This window comes from Sciurus vulgaris (genome assembly GCF_902686455.1).
Source record: "Sciurus vulgaris genome assembly, chromosome: 8".
NCBI lineage: Eukaryota > Metazoa > Chordata > Mammalia > Rodentia > Sciuridae > Sciurus > Sciurus vulgaris.
In genome coordinates this window covers 100,485,233-100,509,438 of record NC_136468.1, presented here as the reverse complement: position 1 = coordinate 100,509,438, position 24,206 = coordinate 100,485,233, and the positions used below count along the sequence as shown (strand labels likewise).

Genomic DNA, 24,206 nt, shown 5'->3' with positions numbered 1-24,206 from the left:
GAGTTTGGGAGGGTTCCCTCCTCTTCTATTTCACGGAATACTTTGAGAAGTATTGGAATGAGCTCTTCTTTAAAGGTTTTGTAGAACTCGGCTGAGAACCCATCTGGTCCCAGACTTTTCTTTGTTGGTAGGCTTTTGATGACTTCTTCTATTTCAGTACTTGAAATTGGTCTATTTAAATTGTGTATGTCCTCCTTGTTCAGTTTAGGCAATTCATATGTCTCTAGAAACCTGTTGATATCTTCGAGGTTTTCTATTTTGTTGGAGTATAGATTTTCAAAATAGCTTCTAATTATGTTTTGTATTTCAGTCCTGTCTGTTGTGATATTTCCTTGTTCATTCCGAATTTTAGTGATTTGGGTTTTCTCTCGTCTTCTCTTTGTTAGTGTGGCTAAAGGTTTATCAATTTTGTTTATTTTTTCGAAGAACCAACTATTTATTTTGTCAATTTTTTGTATTGTTTCTTTTGTTTCAATTTCATTGATTTCAGCTGTGAGTTTAACTGTTTCCTGTCTTCTACTACTTTTGGTGCTGGTCTGTTCTTCTTTTTCTAGGGCTTTGAGCTGTAGTGTTAGGTCGTTTACTTTTTGAGTTTTACTTCTTTTATTAAATGCGCTCCATGAAATAAATTTCCCTCTAAGTACTGCTTTCATAGTGTCCCAGAGATTTTGATATGATGTTTCTTTGTTCTCATTTACCTCTAAGAATTTTTTAATTTCCTTCCTAATATCTTCTGTTATCCATTCATCATTTAATAGCATATTGTTTAATCTCCAGATGTTGGAATAGTTTCTGTGTTTTACTCTTTCATTTATTTCTAACTTCAATCCATTATGATCTGGTAGAATACATGGTAGTGTCTCTATCTTCTTGTATTTACTAACATTAGCTTTGTGGCATAATATATGGTCTATTTTAGAGAAGGATCCATGTGCTGCTGAGAAGAAAGTGTATTCGCTCTTGGATGGATGATATATTCTATAAATGTCCGTTAAGTCTAAATTATTGATTGTGTTATTGAGATCTATGGTTTCTTTGTTCAATTTTTGTCTGGAAGATCTGTCCAGTGGTGAGAGAGGCGTGTTAAAATCACCTAGTATTATTGTGTTATGGTCTATTTGGTTTCTGAAATTGAGAAGGATTTGTTTGACATACATGGATGAGCCACTGTCTGGGGCATAGATGTTTATGATTGTTACATCTTGCTGATTTATGCTTCCCTTAAGCAGTATGAAATGTCCTTCTTTATCCCTTCTGACTAACTTTGGCTTGAGGTCCACATTATCGGAAATGAGGATGGATACTCCAGCTTTTTTGCTGAGTCCATGTGCATGGTATGTTTCTCCCCATCCTTTCACCTTTAGTCTATGGGTATCTTTTTCTATGAGGTGAGTCTCTTGCAGGCAACATATTGTTGGATCTTTCTTTTTAATCCAGTCTGCCAGTCTATGTCTTTTGATTGATGAATTCAGGCCATTAACATTCAGGGTTATTACTGAGATATGATTTGGTTTCCCAGTCATTTGATTCGTTTTTTAAATTCTGCTTATTTGTTTGACACAACTTGTTTCCTCCTTTATTTGACAACTCCTTTAGGATAATTCCTCCCTTTGCTGATTTGCTTCTTTGTTTTTCATCTCTTCCTCATGAAATATTTTGCTGAGAATGTTCCGTAATGCTGGCTTTCTTTTTGTAAATTCTTTTAGCTTTTGTTTATCATGGAAGGATTTTATTTCTTCATCAAATTTGAAGGTAAATTTTGCTGGGTATAAGATTCTTGGTTGGCATCCATTTTCTTTCAGGGCTTGAAAAACGTTGTTCCAGGCCCTTCTAGCTTTTAGGGTCTCGATTGAAAAATCTGCTGATATCCGTATTGGTTTCCCCCTGAATGTAATTTGGTTCTTTTCTCTCACAGCCTTTAAAATTCTGTCTTTATTTTGTATGTTAGGCATTTTCATTATAATGTGCCTTGGTGTGGGTCTGTTGTAATTTTGTGTATTTGGAGTCCTATAAGCCTCTTGAACTTGATTTTCCATTTCATTCTTCAGATTTGGGAAATTTTCTGATATTATTTCATTGAATAGGTTGTTCATTCCTTTGGCTTGTTTCTCTAAGCCTTCCTCAATCCCAATAATTCTTAAATTTGGCCTTTTGATGATATCCCATAGTTCTTGTAGATTCTGTTCATGATTTCTTACCATCTTCTCTGTTTGTTCAACTTTGTTTTCAAGGTTAAATATTTTGTCTTCAATGTCTGAGGTTCTGTCTTCCAGGTGTTCTATCCTATTGGATATGCTTTCTATGGAGTTCTTAATTTGGTTTATTGTTTCCTTCATGTCAAGGATTTCTGTTTGGTTTTTTTTCAATATCTCTAACTCTTTATTGAAATGATCTTTTGCTTCCTGTATTTGCTCTTTTAACTGTCGATTGGTGCGATCATTCAATGCTTGCATTTGCTCTTTCATCTCATCATTTGCTTCCCCTGATCATTTTAATTATGTACAATCTGAACTCCTTTTCTGTCATTTCTTCTGCCATGCTGTCATTGGGTTTTATTGATGTAACATCTAGATTTGTTTGCAGCATTTTCTTTCCTTGTTTTCTCATATTGTTCAGGTATCAGTGGACCGCTGAGATATTGCAGATTTCCTCTATTGACTTACAATGTCCCTGAAGATTTCTATATATATCCCCTCTGAGCCTTCAGTAGGCTGAAGTCTTGGAGGAAGTTGATAATGTGGTGCTCCACAAGGAATCTTCCTCTCTAGGAGTGGTGGCCTTCAGGTGGGGTATATTCCCTGCTAGTGGGCAGAGGTGCCTCCACTTGTTGACCAATGGTCATCCAAAGGGGAACTAGGCTGCGGGCTGAGGCAAGGCCTGTTTGGGCCTGTGTCTCTGGTTTTACCGTCCTTGTGGGGAAACCTCACCCGGCAGGGAAGACTCACCTGGTGGGGAGGTCTCGCTGGTCAGTTCCCTCCTAGAGGTTCCCCTCAATTTACAGCTACCGCCTGGGCTGGGCTGCCTTCCTCTGCAAAGTTCCCAGGGGCCCGGCCCTACCACCTGGGTCTGGGAGCCTCACCCTTCACAGATGAGTCTCCTTAGACTGCTCCTCCTCAGAGAATCTGCCTGCAGTCCTGGAACCTTCGCTCCGCTCCTAAGCCTGTCTCTGTGCGGCTCTTCCACCAAGAAGCCTCCTAGATCCTGGGACCCTGCTCTGCACCTAATCACCTGGCTATGCAGCCCCTCCTCTGAGCAGCCACCTGGGGCCCCGTGCAATCGCTCTGAGTCCCAGAGACTCGCCACATGCCTCTTCCTCCAGACAGCCACATAGTATTCTGGTGCGGTCACTGGGAGTCCAAGGAACTCACTGCGTGCCTCCTCCCACCAACCACCCATAGCCCTGGGCAATCAATAACTCCGAGTCGAAATGACCCTCCCTGTTCCTCCTCCTCCTCCAGGTAACCCCCTGGGTGTTCAGGAGCGGTCACTCTGAGTGACTCTGAATCCACGTGACCCGCTGCCGCGTCCTCTGGGCAACCGCCTGGAGCTCTGGTGCGCCCACTCGAGACCAAACGACCCACCACGCTCCTCCTCCAGGCAGCCCCCCTGTGTTCAGGTGCGGTCGCTTTAAGACCAAACAACTCACCGCTCGCCTTCTCCTCTGAGCAGCCACCTGGAGCTCTAATGCAGTCACTGCGAGTCCACACAACCCGCCACGCTCCTCCTCCTCCTACTCCTACTCCTCAGGGCAGGCCCCGGTGTTCAGAAGTGGTCTGAGTCCAAACAGCTCGCCACACAGCCCCTCCTCTGGCAACCGCCTGTAGCTCTGCTATAGCCACTCCGAATCCAAGAGGCCAAGCTCCTCCTCCTCCTCCTCAGGGCAGGCCCCGGCATCCTGAGTCCACACAGCTCTCCTCGCCGCTCCTCCCCTGGGCAGCCACCGGAGCCCCAGTGGTTGCTCCGAGTCCCAGCGCTGTGCTTAGCGGCCTCCTTTACGACGCTCCCAGTTGTCTGAGTTCACTGCTCCAGCGGGGGGAGGGGCGTCTCGCCGGCAGCTCTACTTCACAAGTTCCCTGCGTTCCAGGACTACCGTCCCATCTGGGACGCCTCCCCAATGGGAGAGACTCACCCGGCTGCTTTGAGTTGGTCCCAAGTCTCTCAATTTCTCCTCTTTTGAATCCTGAGTCCTGGAGCAACATGAAATGCAGCTACCCTCTAAACCACCATCTTGAAACTCCTACCAATAATCCCCTTTATAATAGCCTAAAAAAAATAATATATTTGGGAATCAACCTAAGAAAAAAAGTTAAAGACCTCTATAAAGAAATCTCCAAACACTTAAGAAAAAAATTGAAGAAGATCTCAGAAAATGGAAAGATTTTCCATGTTCCTGTATAAGCAGAATCAATATTATCAAGAAGGTCATACTACCAAAAGTGCTATACAGATTTAATGCAATTCCTATAAAGATCCCTATGACATTCTTCACAGGAATAGAAAAAGCAATCATGAAATTCATTTGGAAAAATAAGAGGCCCAGAATAGCCAAAGCAACACTTAGCACAAAAAGTGATGCAGAAGGCATAACAATATCAGATCTTAAATTATACTACAGAGTTATAGTAACAAAAACAGCATGGTATTGTACCAAAACAGACACAAAGACCAATGTAACAGAATAGAAGACACAGAGACACACCCACATAAATACAGTTTTCTCACCCTAGACAAAGGCACCATAAACATAGATGGGAGAAAAGATAGCCTCTACAACAAATGGTGTTGGGAAAACTGGAAATACATATGTAATAGAATGAAATTGAACCACTCTCTCTCACTCTGCACAACACTCAACTCTAAGTGGATCAAGGACCTAGGCATTACTGCACTTACTATAAGAAAAATGTAGGCCCAACTCTCTAACATGTCAGCTTGGGAACCAAATTCCTCAACAAGACTCCTAAAGCACAAGAAGTAAAATTAAGAATCAATAAATAGGATGATATCACACTAAAACCTTCTTCACAGCAAAGGAAACAATCAAGAATGTGTACAGAGATCCTACAGACTTGGAGAAAATCTTCACCACCTGTACCTCAGATAAGGCATTTATTTCCAGGATAAGCAAAAAAAAAAATGAAAAAACTTCACCAGAAATATAAATAATCCAATCCATAAATGGGCAAAGGAACTGAACAAACATTTCACAGAAGAAGTATGAATGTCAAAAAACATATGAAAAAAATGTTCAACATCTCTAGCAATTAGAGAAAAGAAAACTGAAACTACACTGAGAGTCCATCTCACTCCAGTCAGAATGGCTGTTATCAAGAATACAAGTAACAAATGTTAGTAAGGATGTGGAGAGAAAGGTACTCTCACATGTTGTTGGTGGGACTGCAAACTGGTGCAACCCCTATGAAAAGCAGTGTGGAGATTCCTCAGAAAACTTGAAATGGAACCACCATTTGACCCAATTATCCCACTCCTTGGTCTATACCCAAAGGACTTAAAAACAGCATACTACAGGGATGCAGCCACATCAGGGTTTATAGGAGCTCAACTCACAATAGCCAAAATATGGAAACAACCTAGGTGTTCTTTAACAGATGAATGGATAAAGAAAATGTGGTACAGATACATGCTGGAATATTACTCAGCCATAAAGAAGAATGAAATTATGGCATTTGCCGGTAAATGGATGGAACTGGAGGATATAATATTAAGTGAAATAGGCCAATACCAAAAAACCAAAGGTTGAATGTTCTGTCTTATTTGTGGATGCTAAGCCCAAACAAGGGAGGTTGGGGAGGGGAATAATAGAAATCCATTGGATTAGACAAAAGGAAAGGAAGGGAAGGGAGGGAGGAGGTGAATAGGAAAGATAGTAGAATTAATAGGTCATAACCCTCCTAGCCTTGTACTTGTATACACAACCAGGGTAACTCCACATCATGTACAACCACAGAGTGGGATCAATAGAAGAAGGTATGTATTTCTGCCAAAATGCATTCTACTGTCATGTATAACCAAAAAGAATAAACAACAAAAAAAAAAAAGAATCATGGGAGATATAAACCAAGGCCACATTGTTAAAGCCATTTCTAATTTTTAATGGGAAATATAAATTCTCTCTTGAGCATATGTTGGGAAAAAAATTCCTTTTCAACCTTCTCCACTGTGTTCTGGTTATCATCCAAATATCTAATCACTGGAGTGCACTGACCTCAACCTCATGATGTACTCTCCTTTTTCTATCTACACCCACTCTCAAAAGATTGCACCCAGGGTTCATATTTACTCACAACTATCAACCTTTCCATCTCCTCTGAACTCTTGACCCTTAGTTCCAATCCCTTGCGTCCCTTCCACACTTAACTATCTAATAGACATCTCAAAGACAAGTCTAAAACCTGACTCTTTCCCCACAAAATCTTTTTGCCTGTTTGCTCATCTTAGTAAATAGTAATTTTGTTCCTCTAACTGCTCTGGAACAGTTAGGATCATCCTTAACTCTACCCTTTCTCTGTACTCACCTATAATCCATCTACAAATCCTATCCACTTTAACTTGAAAACGTTGAGAACACGAACACTCAGCCATGGCCTGCACCACTACCACTCTAATACCACTCTGATTCGAGCGATCATCGTCTGTAGCCTGCAACATTCCAACAGCTTCATAACTGTGCTTCTGCTTCCACCTTTGTCTTCTACATCCATTCTCAACACAGAAGCTAGAAATATCCTTTTAAAAATATATCAGATCATATCATTCTTCTGCTCAAACCTTCTATTAGCTTACAATATTACTCAGAGTAAAAGACAAATCCCTTAAAAGTAGCCAATAGGTTTGTTTTTTGTTTTTTGTTTTTTATGATCTTGCTGATAAATATATCCCTTCTTATGACATTCTTGCTTACTCACTCTGATTCAGTCACACTGACATAGCTGGTCCTCAAACATAGCCAGCACCTTCTTGCCTCGGGTCCTTTGCACTTGGTATTCATTCTTCTGAAAACCTCTTGCCAATAACAAAATGGTTCACTCCTTTACTTTATTCAAGTCTCTGCTCAGATGTCAACTCCTCAATGAAGCCTCCGCTCTCCTCCCAGTATAAATGTCTCCTCCTTGCCCCAACTCCCTTGTCCTGACTAATTTTTCTCTTTAGCCCTTACCTCTTGTTACTGAATTACATATATATTTCCCTATCCTTGGATATAAATCTTCTAAAAAGTACAGGTATGGTTTCTTTACTCTTGCAACCAGAAACATAGAATACTTCCTGGCAGATCATAATCCTACAATAAATATCTCATAGATGAATAAATAAAAATTTAAAAAGTTATGAATTTTTCTGACAAAACTATTAACATAGTGTCCATTTTAAAAGCCACTTTTCTACATTGCTTGCCTAATTAATACTTAAATACCTATAAAATATGTAAAAGTAAGTAACACTGTGACTTTTTTCCTGATAATCTACACACACACACACACACACACACACACACAAGAGGTTTACTGGCAAGGGTTAAACAATCTTAAAACTTTAAAGTACTCTTCTCCTTTCCTTGGTTAGGCATTCCCCAATACATTGAAGGGATATGTTCAGTTTCTATGTTACTTTAAAATCAATCAATATTTCACCTATAATTCATCTGTATTGGTAACAGTATTTTGTAAATATTTATAGAACATCAATATAGAAAAATAGTAAAACCATAGGCAATCAAAGAATAAACACAAATAGTCAATAAATAAATAAATGAAAATGTTCATTTAAGTTAATGTTCCTTAATGTTTAGTAGTCTAAATGGCTTAGGGAGAGGGAAAGCAGAATCAACACCTGTAAGAAGTGTTTTATGGGCCATTTGCCTGCCTCTCGCCTGTCCATCGCCTGCCTTACTCCTATCCATCACCCAATGCTCGAGGTTCACCTCCCGATCATCCAACAACAGTCAGCAAACTGATCGCCAACTGCCAGTGGAGCACCAGCTGCCTGCTGCTGCCTGGAAGTTCACTGTTACAGTACCTGCAGGTTTGATTACACGTGGCTGCCGCCATTTTGAGACAACAGCCAGGCCCCGTAGGACCCCTGGCCGGACTGACTGAGCCCCATCTCCAGGATCCCTCAGCCCGACCAATCACTCCCTGCCTCTGGGACCCTCACATCAACTGACTGCTCCCTGCTGCCAGGACCCCCAGACCAACTGACTGTACCCTATCACAGGGACCCCAGACGGACTGATTGCACCCGGCCTCCAGGATCCCACAACCACACCAAACACACGGGACCTCCAGGACCCCTGCCGGACCAACCACATCCCGTCTCCAGGACCTCCAGCTGACCACGTCCACCCCTGAGCTACAGCTCCACATTTGCCAACACATTTCGAAGCCAGAGCGGCCATCTTGGATAATCCTGGAAGCCTTAGCTCTGATCTTTGGGTGGGGCAAATCCCATCCTGAGACGCCTGCTCTTGGAGGCTTGAAGCTCATTGTCAGGTACCTCTCATGCATCAGGCTACTGAACACTGGGAAGTTTCATTAGTATATGACTGCTATACAGTAAATTTTCTTTTTTCTCCTTTTAAAAAAAAAATTAAGTTTTTATTTCTTTACTTTTCTTGCTCTCTTTTCCTTTTGTTTACCTGTTCCCTCAGAGTCTCTTTCTCCCTTTTTTGCATGCTAACATCTGATTTCTTTTGATTACACTCTCACACTTTCTATTTTCTAGAACTTCTGTATATTCTTTTCTTATCCCATTAACAGCCACATTCTACATCCCTCTGCATCCTCTTTGTCCTCCATTAGAAACTGCAGACCTTATTGCAAACCTGTTTGTTTTACCAAAGATAATATTTGAACTCACTTTATTATGACAATTTTGTTATTGTCCCCATAGGGGCTATTTGGTCTAGGATTGCATAGTGTCTGATTTGGGCACTGCTAATATTGATCTCCCCTTAAAAAAGGGTTTTGGAAACCTATAGGGCCACTATAAGCCTATAGGGGGAAATCTGCAATACCCCAGATCTGCACTGCTTGAGGGGAAGATACATGAACAACATGAAAAAACAAGGGAAGAAAATGATCCAAACAAATCTAGATTCTATAGTAATAGAATCCAATGACAGTATGTTAGAAGAAATGTCAGAAAAAGACTTCAGGTTATACATGATTAAGATGATTCATGAAGCAAAGGATGAGATAAGAGAGCAAATGCAGACAATGAATGATCATACCAATAAGCTGAAAGAGCACCTGCAGGAAACAAAAGATCATTTCAACAAAGAGATAGAGATTCTCAAAAAAAACCAAACGGAAATCCTTGAAATGAAGGAGACAATAAACCAAATAAAAAACTCAATGGAAAGCATCACCAACAGACTAGATCACTTGGAAGACAGAACCTCAGACAATGAAGACAAAATATTTAATCTTGAAAATAAAGTTGCTCAAACAAAAGAGAGTAAGAAATCATGAACAGAATCTCCAAGAACTATGGGACATCATGAAAAGACCAAATTTAAGAATTATTTGGATTGAGGAAGGCACAGAGATACAAACCAAAGGAATGAACAACCTATTCAATGAAATAATATCAGAAAATTTCCCAAACCTGAAGAATGAAATGGAAAATCAAATACAAGAGGCTTACAGAACACCAAATGCACAGAATCCCAACAGATTCACACCAAGACACATTATAATGAAAATGCCTAACATTCAAAATAAAGATAGGATTTTGAATGCCGTGAGAGAAAAGCATGAGATTACATATAGGGGGAGACCAATACGGATAGCAGCTGACTTCTCAACCCAGACTCTAAAAGCTAGAAGGGCCTGGACCAACATATTTCAAGCTCTGAAAGAACGTGGTTGCCAACCAAGAATCCTATACCCAGCAAAACTAACCTTCAGATTTGAAGATGAAATAAAATCCTTCCATGATAAACAAAAGTTAAAAGAATTTACAAATAGAAAGCCTGCACTACAGAATGTTCTCAACAAAATATTCCATGAGGAGGAAATGAAAAACAACAATTTAGGCCAGCAAAGGGAGGAACTACCTTAGAGAAAAAGCACTCAAAGGAGAAACCAAGCCAACTTAAAAACCAAAAATAAGCCAAATGACTGGGAATACAAATTATTTCTCAATAATAACCCTGAATGTTAATGGCCTAAACTCATCAATCAAAAGACATAGACTGGCAGAATGGATTAAAAAGAAACACCCAACAATATGCTGCCTGCAAGAGACTCATCTCATAGAAAAGATATCCACAGACTAAAGATGAAAGGATGGGAAAAAACCTACCACGCACATGGACTCAGTAAAAAAGTGGGGGTTTCCATCCTTATATCACATTAAGTGGACTTCAAGCCAAAGTTAGTCAGAAGGGATAAAGAAGGACATTTCATACTGCTTAAGGGAACCATAAATCAGGAAGACATCCAGAGCAATTAGGCAGACTAAAGAAATTAAAGGGATACGAATAGGAAAAAAGGAACGTAAGCTGTCACTATTTGCGGATGACATGAGTCTCTATTTAGAGGATCCAAAAATCTCCTCCAGAAAACTTCTAGACCTCATCAATGAATTCAGCAAAATCAACATGCATAATTCTAAAGCATTTTTATATGCAAGTGACGAAACAGCTGAAAGGGAAATGAAAAAAACAACTCCATTTGCAATAGCCTCAAAAAAAAAAATAAATTACTTGGGCATCCATCTAACCAAAGAGGTAAAAGATCTCTATGATGAAAACAACAAAACATTGAAGAAAGAAATTAAGGAAGACCTTAGAAGATGGAAAAATCTCCCATGGTCTTGGATAGGCAGAATTAATATTGTCAAAATGGCCATACTACCAAAACTGCTATACAGATTCAATGCAATTCCAATTAAAATCTCAATGACGTACCTTACAGAAATAGAGCAAGCAATCATGAAATTCATCTGGAAGAATAAGAAACCCAGAATAGCTAAAGCAATCCTTAGCAGGAAGAATGAAACAGGGGGTATCACAATACCAGAACTTCAACTATACTACAAAGCAATAGTAACAAAAACAGCATGGTATTGGCACCAAAATAGACAGGTAGATCAATGGTACAGAATAGAGGACACGGACACAAACCCAAATAAATACAATTTTATAATACTAGACAAAGGTGCCAAAAATATGCAATGGAGAAAAGATAGCCTCTTCAACAAATGGTGCTGGGAAAACTGGAAAACCATATGCAACAGAATGAAATTAAACCCCTATCTCTCACCCTGCACAAAACTCAACTCAAAATGGATCAAGGACCTCTGAATCAGACCAGAGACCCTGCATCTTATAGAAGAAAAAGTAGGTCCAAACCTTCAACTTGTTGGCTTAGGATCAGACTTCCTTAACAGGACTCCCATAGCACAAGAAATAAAAGCAAGAATCAATAACTGGGACAGATTCAAACTAAAAACCTTTCTCTCAGCAAAGAAAACTATCAGTAATGTGAAGAGAGAGCCTACAGAGTGGGAGACTATCTTTGCCACTCATACTTCAGATAGAGCACTAATCTCCAGAATATATAAAGAACTCAAAAAACTCTACACCAAGAATACAAATAATCCAATCTACAAATGGGCTAAGGAAATGAACAGACACTTCACAGAAGAAGATACAAGCAATCAACAGATATATGAAAAAATGTTCAACATCTCTAGTAATAAGAGAAATGCAAATCAAAACTACCCTAAGATTCCATCTCACCCCAATTAGAATGGCGATTATCAAGAACACAAGCAACAATAGGTGTTGGCGAGGATGTGGGGAAAAAGGTACACTCATACATTGCTGGTGAGGTTGCAAATTAGTGCAGCCACTCTGGAAAGCAGTATGGAGATTCCTCAGAAAGCTTGGAATGGAACCACTATTTGACCCAGCTATCCCACTCCTTGGCCTATACCCAAAGGACTTAAAATCAGCATACTACAGAGATACAGCCACATCAATGTTCATAGCTGCTCAATTCACCATAGCCAGATTGTGGAACCAACCTAGATGCCCTTCAGTTGATGAATGGATAAAGAGACTGTGGCATATATATACAATGGAATATTACTCAGCCATAAAGAATGATAAAATTATGGCATTTGCAGGCAAATAGATGAAATTGGAGGATATCATGCTAAGTGAGATAAGCCAATCCCAAAAAACCAAAGGACGAATGATCTCGCTGATAAGCGGATGAGGACATATAATGGGGAGTAGGAGGGGTTAGCGTTAGGGTTAGGGTTAGGTTTAGGGTTAGGGATAAGGAGGGTGGTAAGAATGGAGGAAGGAAGGACTGTATAGAGGGAAAAGAGGGGTGGGAGGGGTGGGGGGAAGGGAAAAAATAACAGAATGAATCAAACAACATTGCCCTATGTAAATTTATGATTTTTAATTTAAAAAAAAGGGAAAAAAAAATACTGGGATAGATTCAAACTAAATAGCTTTCTCTCAGCAAAGGAAACTATCAGCAATGCGAAGAGAGTGCCTACAGAGTGGGAGAATATTTTTGCCACTCATACTTCAGATAGAGCACTAATTTCCAGAATATATAAAGAACTCAAAAAACTCTACACCAAGAATACAAATAATCCAATCAACAAAAGGGCCAAGGAAATGAACAGACACTTCATCGAAGAAGATCTACAAGCAATCAACAAACATATGAAAAAATGTTCACCATCTTTAGTAATAAGAGAAATGCAAATCAAAACTACACTAAGATTCCATCTCACCCCAATTAGAATGGCGATTATCAAGAATACAGGCAACAATAGGTGTTGGAGAGGATGTGGGGAAAAAGGTACACTCATACATTGCTGGTGGGGCTGCAAATTAGTGCAGCCACTCTGGAAAGCAGTGTGGAGATTCCTTAGAAAATTTGGAATGGACCTACCATTTGACCCAGCTATCCCACTCCTCGGCCTATACCCAAAGGATTTAAAATCAGCATACTACAGAGATACAGCTGCATCAATGTTCATAGCTGCTCAATTCACAATAGCCAGACTATGGAACCAACCTAGATGCCCTTCAATTGATGAATGGATAAAGAAACTGTGGTATATATATGCAATGGAATATTACTCAGCCGTAAAGAATGATAAAATTATGGCATTTGCAGGCAAATGGAGAATATCATGCTAAGTGAGATAAGCCAATATAAAAAATCCAAAAGACGAATGATGTCACTGATAAGCAGATGATGACACGTAATGGGGGGTGGGAGGGGGGCAAGAATGGAGGAAGGAGGGATTGTATAGAGGGAAAAGAGAGGTGGGAGGGGTGGGGGGAAGGAAAAAAATTACGGAATGAATCAAACATCATTACTCTACGTAAATGTATGAATATGCAAATGGTATGCTGTTACTCCATGTACAAACAGAAACAACATGTATCCCATTTGTTTACAATAAAAAATAAAATAAAATAAAATAAAAAATAAATTCCCTGCAAAAAAAAAAAAAAAAAAAGTGTTTTATGGAAGAACAAAAATGAAGAAATTGAAAAACTTACTCCCTGGCAAGGGCTTGGAATTGAAATACCTGTGATGGAGCAATAGATGATGTGAGGAGCAATCTTGTCTATATCTTCATACCCCAGGCCCATCGCAGACAGTTTTCCAGGGACATAGTTTTCCACAAATACATCACAAACAGCTGCAAGCTGAAAGATGAGGTAAAGGTAAATCAGATTTCTTAAGGGACTTCAAAATTGCAACAACTTTTCCACATGATAGTACTTTAATTTCAATAAACACAATTGATTCTTAATTTGATCAGGAAAATCAGAGAATAAAATGAATTTATGTAAACATAAGAAACCATAATTAACTAGTTGAAGTATTTGTCAGTAAAATAATGGCTATTAAATTTTTCATAAATACATGATATTAAATAGTTTTTACTTCCTTCAAATATAAGAAATACTTAGACTACTAAATGTATTATAAGAAGTATAGGTAGCCAGAAACAGTGGCACATGTCTATAATCCCGGCAGCTCGGGAGACTGAGGCAGGAGGATCGAGTTCAAAGCCAGCTTCAGCAATTTAGCAAGGTCCAAACAACTTAGCGAGATCCTGTCTCAAAATATGAATTTTTAAAAAATGAGCTAGGGATATAGCTCAGAAGTTAAGGTCCTCTGAGTTCACTCCCTAATCAAAAAAAATAAAAGCATAAGTAGAATAAGTAGATACTCTAATCAATATATTCAATATAGTTCTTGAAACTCTAGCCAGAACAATCAGGCAAAAGAAGGAAACTAAAGAGAAACAAATAGGAACAGAAGAAGTCAAATAATATCTTTTGCTTATGACATGGTCTTTCATTAAGACCCAAAAAAGTCTACCGGAAGACTTACAGAGATGATAAATTTAGTTAGGTAGCAGAATACAAGAGAAACATAGATAAACCACTTTCCTATATTCCAATAATGAATCTGCTGAAAAATAAGTTAGGCAAACTATCCTATTCACAATAACCCCAAAAGCTAAAGTAAAATCCTTGGGAATGAATGCAACAAAGCAGTGAAGGACCTCTACAGTGGAAACTATAGAACTCTGGAGAAAGAAATTAAAGAAGACCTTAGAAGATAGAAATGCCTCCCATGTTCTTGGATAGGCAAAATTAATATTGTCAAAATGGTCATTCCAAAAGTGCTATACAGATTTAATGCAATCCCCATCAAAATACCAAGAACATTCTTCCCAGAGCCAGAAAAAAGTTCTAAAATTCATCTGGAAAAATAAGAGACCCAGAATAGACAAAGCAATCCTGAGCAGGAGGAGCAATGCTGGAGGCATCACAATACAGAACCTCAAACTATATTACAGAGTTTTAGTAATGCAAACAGCATGGTACTAAAACAGTCATGAAGACTGATGGGATAAAAGACATAGAGACAAACTCACAAAGATACAGTCAACTGATACTTGACAAAGGTGCCCAAAATATATGTTGGAGAAAAGATCCTTTTTAACAAATGGTGCTGGAAATTTGTCCCTTATCTCTCACCTTGCACAAAAGTCAACTGGAAGTGAATCAAAAACCTAGGAATTAGGAGAAAATATAGGCCCAACATTCCAACATCTTGGCACAGGCATCAACTTTCTTAACAAGACTCCTAAAGTGCAATAAATAAAGCTAAAAATCAATAAGTGGGATGGCATCAAATTTAAAAGCTTCTACACAGCAAAGGAAACAACAGTGTGAAGAGAGTGCCTGTAGAATGGGAGAAGATCTTTGGCACCTGCTCCTTGAAGAGGGCATTAAGATCCAGAATAAAACAGAAATCAAAACACACACACACACACACACACACACACACAAACCAAATAACCATAATAAATGGGCAAAAGAACTAAACAGACACTACTCAAAAAAAGAAATACAAATGGCTAATAAATACATGAAAAAAATGTTCAACATCTCCAACAATCTGGGAAATGCAAATCAAAACTACATTGAGATTTTATCTCACTCTAGTCAGAATGGCAATTATCAAGAATACAAATAATAGCTGGGTGCAGTGGCACACACCTGTAATCCCAGCAGCTTCAGAGGTTGAGACAGGAGGATCCCAAGTTCCAGGCCAGCCTCAGCAACTTACCAAGACCCTAAGCAACTAGTGAGACCCTGTCTCAAAATAAAAAATGAAAAGGGCTAGGCTTGTAAATCAGTGGTTAAGCACCCCTGGATTAAATTCTCAGCATAAAAAGAAGAATACAAATAATAATAAATGTTGGCGAGGATGTGGAAGAAAAGGTAAGGTCATACATTGTTAGTGAGACTGCAAATTAGTGCAACCACTGTGAAAAGCAGTATGCCAGTAAAATGGATAAAACTGGAGACCATCATGCTAAATAAAATCAACCAGACACACTAAGTCAAAGGCCAAATATTTTCTCTGATATACAGAAGTTAGTCCAAAATAAGGGTGGAGGGGATAGAGGTGGTGGATTCCCTCCAAATAGAAGAGAGATCACTGGAATAGAGAAAGGGGATTCAGAGGGAGAGAGGAGGAACTGGATAAGAGAAGGACATTGAAATGAATCTGACCTAACTTTACTATGTGTATATATGAATATACCACAGCAAATCTCAACCTTTATGTATGTCCACAAGGCACTAATTTAAAAAAAAAAAAAAAAAAAAAAAAAAAAAAAAAAAAAAAAAACCTATAGTAGCAGAAAGATCGGCAGAATAGAGGGATGGGAACTGGGAAGGGAGCAGGGAAAGGAAAGAGAAAGTACTGGAGACTAACCAGTCTCCATGCATTTTATTCCATGCATATTCCATGCTTTTATAGTTATGTCAAAACAAATCCAAATGTTATAAATAACTAAAAAGAACTAATTAAAAATAAAAAAGAAATACAGGTAGATAAATAGAACATACATACACAAAGTTTAGGAAAAACATGTTTTGAAACCTTTACAAAAAATAACTAAATACAGTATGTTCACTACTCTGCACTCCTTTTATGTAATATACTTCATTACAACATGTACTTAGCCCATATAAACGTGATTCTGTAATGTTTTCACACTTTTATTTCCAAAGTTTTAAATATCTTTTTGAACCATTGTTTTGTTTTGTTTTGTTTTGTTTTGCAGCCCAGGGAATCAGCAACTGTCAGAAACAGGGCCCAGATTTTGATTACTAGACCACAACAACAGAAATTAGAGGACAAGCAACCCTTGCAAACATTAATCTTAATTTTATTTTCAAAATCTCAATTGTGAATGCATACCTTTCAAAATTTTTTTGAAGTCATGACAAAAATTGTACTAGATCACTCAGAGATATTCATTATAGTAATTCTAGAATATATCCAGGAGCCTAAAAACTATTCAATACAATTTTTTGGACTAGGGATATGGTTCAATGATACAGCACTTGCCTAGCATGAGCAAGACCCTGAGTTAAAGCCCTACCATTGAAAATACATAAATAAATAAAAAATTGTTATTGCCACATTCACATAGATTTACATATATTCACATACATACAAGTTAACATAATAAAATTCCAAATCAGCCATGGGCAAACTTTTTCTATCAAGAGTCAAATAGCGAACATTTTAGGCTTCTCAGTACACACACATTCTCTATCACACATTCTTCATTTTTCTTTAATAACTTTCTGTGCTTTTTTTCTGTTGGTGCATTGTAATTATATATAATAATAGAACACATTGTTACATATTTGTACATGCACACAATATACCAATATAATTTGGTCAATTTTGTACCTCTCCTTTCCCTTACCACTCCCTCCTCCTCCCTCCTGTTCCCCTCCCTCTAGTCTCCCTTCTTTTTTTCTTTAACAATCTTTAAAAATGTAACATCCAATCTCAGTTCATGGGTTTAAAAAAGCAAGCCCAATTTGACTCAGACTTTGCCAACCTCTACTTTAGATATCAAAGGTTGAATTAATATAAACTTTGGATGTAAACATGTAAATACATGTAAATAAATTGTCACTGTGTCACTAAATTTGGAGACTATAGATGGAAATGGCTCACTTAACAAAATCGGGGGCTAAGAAAATCTTAGGTGGCATCTGGAGGAAAGAAGCTGTCATTCTCCAGAGCTCTTAAAACAGAGGCACTAGAAGCCCAGAGGCCATCTCTCAGGAAAGGAATGATAAAAACATTAAGAGTAGAATAAGGCTCTAGGTTCAATCCCCAGCTAAAGAAGGAGTGAAGTGGGAGGAGGAGGAGAAGAAAAAGGAGGAGGAGGAGAAGGAGGAGGAAGAGAAGAAAGAGAAGAAGAACAAGGATGTTATGGCTTAGATGTGATGTCCCCAAAAAACTCACATGTGAGACAATGCAAGAAGGTTTGAAGGAAAAATGATTGGGTTGTGAGAGTCTTAACTCAATTAGTGAGCTAATTCCCTGATAGGAATTAACTGAGTTGTGACTGAAGTGGTAGGGTGTGGCTGGAGGAGGTGGGAGTCAAGTCATGGCTTTGGGTATATATCTTGTATTTGGAGAGTGGAGTCTCTGATTCCTAATGATGTGAGCTGCTTCCCTCTGCCACATTTTCCTGCCATGATGTTCAGCCTCACCTCAACCCCTGAGGAATGGAGTCATAGGACTAAGACCTCTGAAACTGTGAGCCCTCAAATAAACCATTCCCCTTCTATAATTGTGTTGATCACATCATTTAGTCACAGCAGCAAAAAAGCTGACTAAAACAAAGAAGGGGGAAGGGGAAAGGGGAAAGGAAGGAGGAGGAGAAAAGAAAGAGAGTGAGAGGGAGGGAGGGAGAGGGAGGGAGAGAGAGAGAGAGCGAGAGCGAGAGAGAGAGAGAGAGAGAGAGAGCACAAACATATTAGTCAATTTTCTGTTGCTGTAACAAAATGCTTGACTGTATAAAGAAAAGCAATTTCAGTGATTTAGCCAGGCACAGTGGCACATGCCTGTTATCCAGTGATGTGAGAGGCAAGGCAGAAAGATCACAAATTCAAGGCCAGTCTCAACAATTTAGCAAAGGTCTAAGCAACTTAGTGAGACCCTGTCTCAAAATTAAAAGAAATAAAAAGGGTTGGGGATGAAGCTCATTTGCAAAGCATCTCTGGATTCCATTCCCAGTACCAAAAGGAAAAAAAAAAGCAATTTAGGGTTAGAAGTATGGGTCAATGATAGAGAGCTGACCTCATGTGTTCAAGGCCTTGGGTTTGAACCCCAGAACCACAAATGCACACACAAGTTTATTTTCTTTACAATATTAGAGGTTCAAGGGCCTACTGCTAGCATCAGCTAAGCTCTGGTGAAGACCTCATGACAGAGAGCATCACAATGACAAAAGTATATGCAATAGGAATCATGGTGAAGCAGGAAGCCAGAGAGCAGAGAAGGAGTCTCCCCTTCTTAACACTTAAAGTTTGCTCTTTCATAACACCTCACTTGAGTGAAAACAACCAGGATCCCATGAGAATTACTTTAATCCCTTCTGAGGGCAGCACCTCCACTAGGCCCTGCTTCTTTAAATTTCTACCACCTCCCAACATTGTCACACTGAAGACCAGGCTTCCATCACAAGAACCCTCGCAGGGACTGGGGAGATAGCTCAGTAGGTAGAGTGCTTGCCTTGTAAGCACAAAGCCCTGGGTTCGATCCCCAGCACCGCAAAAAAAAAAAAAAAAAAAAAAAAAAAAACCCTTGGGGACCTGCTCAAACTATATCCAAACAATAACAAACATAGAAAATATGCAAATAAGTACCTCAAATCTCAAGTCATACAGGCATTCTTTCCAAATTTCAGATGCCAATTAAAAACTGAGCTGCTTCTCAACATGGACAACACCATGTAGCATGCCATACCCTAAGGTGAGTTTCAATAGATGCTTTTCCGGTGGGGGGCGGGGGGGCGGTATACCGGGGATTAAACTCAGGGGTACTCAACCACTGAGCCACATCCCCAGTCCTATTTTGTATTTTACTTAGAGACAGGATCTCACTAAGTTGCTTACTGCCTTGTTTTTGCTGAGATTGGCTTTGAACTCTCGATCCTCCTGTCTCAGCCTCCTGAGCCACTGGGATTACAGGCATGTGCCACCATGCCCAGCTGCATTTCATTTATTGTTAATGATTCTACCATGCATTGCTTGGGGGATCAGAGAGATAATATCAGTATTAAATTTTAAAAATCAGTTAGACCTTAACTTATTCCACAATTTTTTCTGAATCATTATCTGCTATTTACAAAGCACTCCTATAGGCACTAAAGAAAACAAATTATAACAAATACATCTAGGTTTTCTTGCTGGTCACCGCTCTGTTGTATAGTTTTACATGGTACATGACATAGTACCTTATTTATGCAAATGAAATTAAATAAATTGTTTTTAATTTTTAAAACCCTGTGAAGGATCCCCTAAAAAGTTAAGCATAGAATTATCATATGACCCAGAAATGCCATTCTTAGTAATACTCTCCAAAGAATTGAAAACAGAGACTTGAATACTTGTATGCAAATGTTCACAACAGCATTGTTCACAATAGCCAACGACAGATGAAGGTATTCAGCTGTAAACAGAAATGAAGTTCTAATACACGCTACCAAATGAATAAGCCTTGAAATCAGTAAGCTAAGTGAAATTAGCCAGACACAAAACAACAAATATTGTGTGATTCCACCCATATTAAAATGTATAAAACAGGCAAATTCATAGGGATAGAAAGTAGATTAGAGATTACCAGGGGATAAGGGGAAGGGAAGTGAAGAGTTATTGCCTAGTCAATACAAACTTTCTGTTTAGAGTGTTAATGCAAATATTTTGGAAATAAGTAATGGTGATGATTATACAACACTGTAAATTTAATGCCACTGAATTCAACACTTACAAATGATTAAAATGGAAATTTTTATGTTATATATATTTTACCACAACAAAAAATTTTAAACCACATGAAGTATCTATGGTGGCCACCAGCCACCAGCCATGAGCAGTAGGACCTCAGACAAAGGTGGACCAACTGACACCTTACCCCAAACACAGGGACAGCACCCTGGCAATCTGCTGCAGCCAGGCTTAAAACTTCTATACCACAGACTGCTCACAGAGAAGCCCTAGGGGACCATGTGCTCAGCAACTTATAACCACCAGCCAAAAGTACTCAGATGCAGGTTAGAAAACTAATACTCTACCCTAGTGATCTACATCAGTCATAGTGGAAGTTTCTATGTCACAGATCACCCAAAGAGTCTGCAATCACAGGACCCACAGTTGCAGATAACCACCAGGATCTATGCTGCTATAAAGAAGCCCATGCAGAGGGGAGTGGACATGCAGCATCCCACAGTAGTCAACAAGAGCCCTAAGCCCTGCATACTGTGTCCTCACACCCAACAAAAACAACTAGTGGACACAGCACCCTCCAATCACACCAACTTGGGCCCCTGGACTGACTAACAAGCATTGGCTAATGAGAAAACCACACCAACCAAGAAAGCAGCTCCTGTGTTCCAGCACCTCTAGGAGTATCCACAGCTGTGAGAGTTAGTAGTTAACTCAATTCTCATTCAGATGCACAAACCCACAGAAAGCATTTCCTGAAGATAACCCCAAGCAGCCAGTGGAGAACCTCAGCACATACACAAAGGCAATACAGCTTACAAAAGGGCTTAACAGAGCAGTGTTACACAGAAATCAGCTACCAGATACAAGCCCACCAACCTATGACCTATGACCTACGCACTCCAGACCACCATAGGCAACCCAGCACCACATCAACCAGTCTACAATAACTCTACCTTAGAGCACCACACTCCATACACAACCCAAAATATACACAGGGAAACCCACTGTGAATTTGATAGCGCTGGATACATGGAGCTTTACTTTGAGGGGGTGAGGGAGCATGTAAGACTGCATCCTCTAACAGGGAATAACCTGACTTCTAAGTCACAGACAATTAGAAACCATGTCCTCTAGCCCCACCAGAAAGTTATTAGGAACCTGAACACACCAAAGAAAAAGACCTCCTAGAATTGTATCAGAGGTCAGCCAATGTGATTACTACCTCCACACCCAGGAAATATTAGAGGTGAAGTTGAGGAGTGGTGAGCATCTTCCAAAGGTTTCAAATCCAAATCAGGAAGATTCCATAAGAAATCTCCCAGTCTTGGCATGAAATATCATAAATAGTTCTAATGACAATTTTGATCTTACAGATATTACTTTTCATATTGCATTGATAAAATCCCCTTATTATTTGATTTTGTAGCCCTAAACCCAATTGATTATATTTCTTCTGATGTTTTAAAGTTTTAATTATAATCATTCTATCTTTGCTTTCCTATCTCAATTTTACACTTACTCCTTTTATTCATTCTTTTCTCTCTTGCATTATATGCTTCTGCCTTGAATCCCCCACCCCATTTTTTTCTTCTTTTTCTCTTAGTTTGTATTTTTTTCTTTTTTCTTTGCCCATTTTTTCTCTTATCTGCTTGTCATTCCCTATATAGTGCAATAATAATTTTACTGTTTAATAAAAAATTTATCAACCTGTTCAAGAACATTACTACTATTTTATACTTGGATTAGAGGAGCTGTGATAGCACATTCAATAAGTGTTTCCCCCATAAGGCTTATTAGTACATGGCTTTGCTCTGATGTTATTATAGCTAGTAGTGTTTAGTATCTTCTCTCAAAGTGGTGTTGATATGGGGCATAGCAGAGGATACTCATTGAGTGGGAACATGAATATTTGGATATTTACTCAGCCTGGGGCAATTAAGGGAAAGAAGTTCACTAAACAGTCCCTTGCATAAATGTAAAAAAGATAAACATTCCAGCAGATAGGTAGACATACAAAGAATACAAAAAGGAAGGAAACAAGCCACCCCAAAGAGCCCACACTCCAACAACTGAGCCTGTTGACATCACAATGGAGGAAATGTTGGATAAAGAATTTAGAAAGTTCATAGTTAAAACATTCAATGAACTAAAGAAATATGTAAGGAATGAACATACAGTACATTAAAGATTGTTTTGATTTTTAAAAAAAAGGGGGATTCTGAAAAAGAACCAAAACTGGAAATGACTCAATAAATCAAATTAAAAATTCAGTTGAAAGATCATCAATAGACTAGACCACATAGAATACATATTCTCAGGCTTCAAAGACAAAGCATATGAACTTGGAAATAAAGTTCACAAAAAAGAAAAGATGTAAAGAGACCATGACCAGAACAATCAAAAAATCTGAATAACATTAGAAGACCAAATTTAAGAATTATTGGCAGAAGAAGGCACCAAAACACAAACTAAAAGAAGTGCACAATGGGATCTGGAGTTGTGACTCAGTGGTAGAGCACTTGCCTGGCATGTGTGAGGTCATGGGTTTGATACTCAGCACCACATATAAATAAATAAAATTTTTAAAAGATCCATTGACAACTAAAAAAAATATTTAAAAAGAAATGTACAACCTTTTCAATAAAATAATATCAGAAAATTTTCCAAATCTTAGGAATGAGACAGAAATCAAATACAAGAGGCATTTAGAACCCAAAACAGACAAGATCAAAGATATCCTCTTCAAGACACACGATAATTAAAATGCCTAATATACAGAACAAAGACACGATTTTTAAAACTGCAAGAGAAAAACAGCAGGTCATATTTAGAGGTAAACTAATTAGGATTTCTACTAATTTCTAATGCCAGACCCTAAAAGCCAGAAGGGCTTGGAATAATATAAAGCAATCCCTGAGAGATAATGAGTGCCAATAAAGACTGCTATATCCAGGAAAACTATTCTTCAGAATTGAATATAGAAACAAAAAGAATTCATAACCACTATGCTAGCACTACAAAATATATTCAATGAAATATTTCACACAGAAGAAATGAAAAATTAATATCAGCAAGCATAGGGATGAATCTCACTAAACAAATAGTTAATTCAAGGAGAATCAAGTCTGAATTAAGCACTAGAAATAAATCAAGATGGCAGGAAATAAAAATCATCTCCCTATAATAACATTTAATGTAAATGGTCTAAACTCTCCAATCAAAAGACAAAGATTGGCCAAAAGGAGTAAAAAAATAAGACCCAACCATGTGTTGTTTACAAGAGACTCACCTTACAGGCAAAAACATTCACAAGCCAAAGATGAAAGAATGGAAAAAGAAATTCCATGCAAATAGAGACCAAAAGTAAGTAGAAATAGCTACTCTCACATCTAACAAAGTAGACTTTAAGTCAAAAATGATCAGAAGAGACAAAGAAGATCACTTCATACTGGTTAAGGGAAACATCCAGCAAAAAGATATAATAATTATAAATACTTATGCCCCAAACATCAATGCACCTATATACATAAAACAAACCCTTCTCAATATAAAGAATCAAAGAGACAACAATACAAGGGTTATCAACACACCTCTCTTATCAATAGATAGATCATTTGGACATAAGACTCTTCAGAACTAAAAAATATTACTATTCGGATGAACCTAACAGACATGTATAGACTATTTCATTCACCAACAACTGGATTCACTTTCTTAGCTGCACAGAGAACATTCTCTAAAATACACCTTATTTTAGGATACAAAGCAAGTTTTCACACATAGAAAAAAATACATAAATTCCTTCCATCCTATCAGATCATAATAGAATGAAATTAGAAATCAATAAGATAAA

At 38.4% G+C, this 24,206-nt stretch overlaps 1 protein-coding gene across 1 annotated transcript in view; it reads right to left on the bottom strand.

The window, feature by feature from the left end:
• SUGCT (succinyl-CoA:glutarate-CoA transferase) overlaps positions 1–24,206 on the bottom strand; it is a 755,391-nt gene that overhangs the window by 688,731 nt on the left and 42,454 nt on the right. Inside the window, 1 exon segment of the mRNA XM_079151764.1 lies at positions 13,591–13,711. Coding sequence (XP_079007890.1) covers positions 13,591–13,711 — 121 coding nt within the window.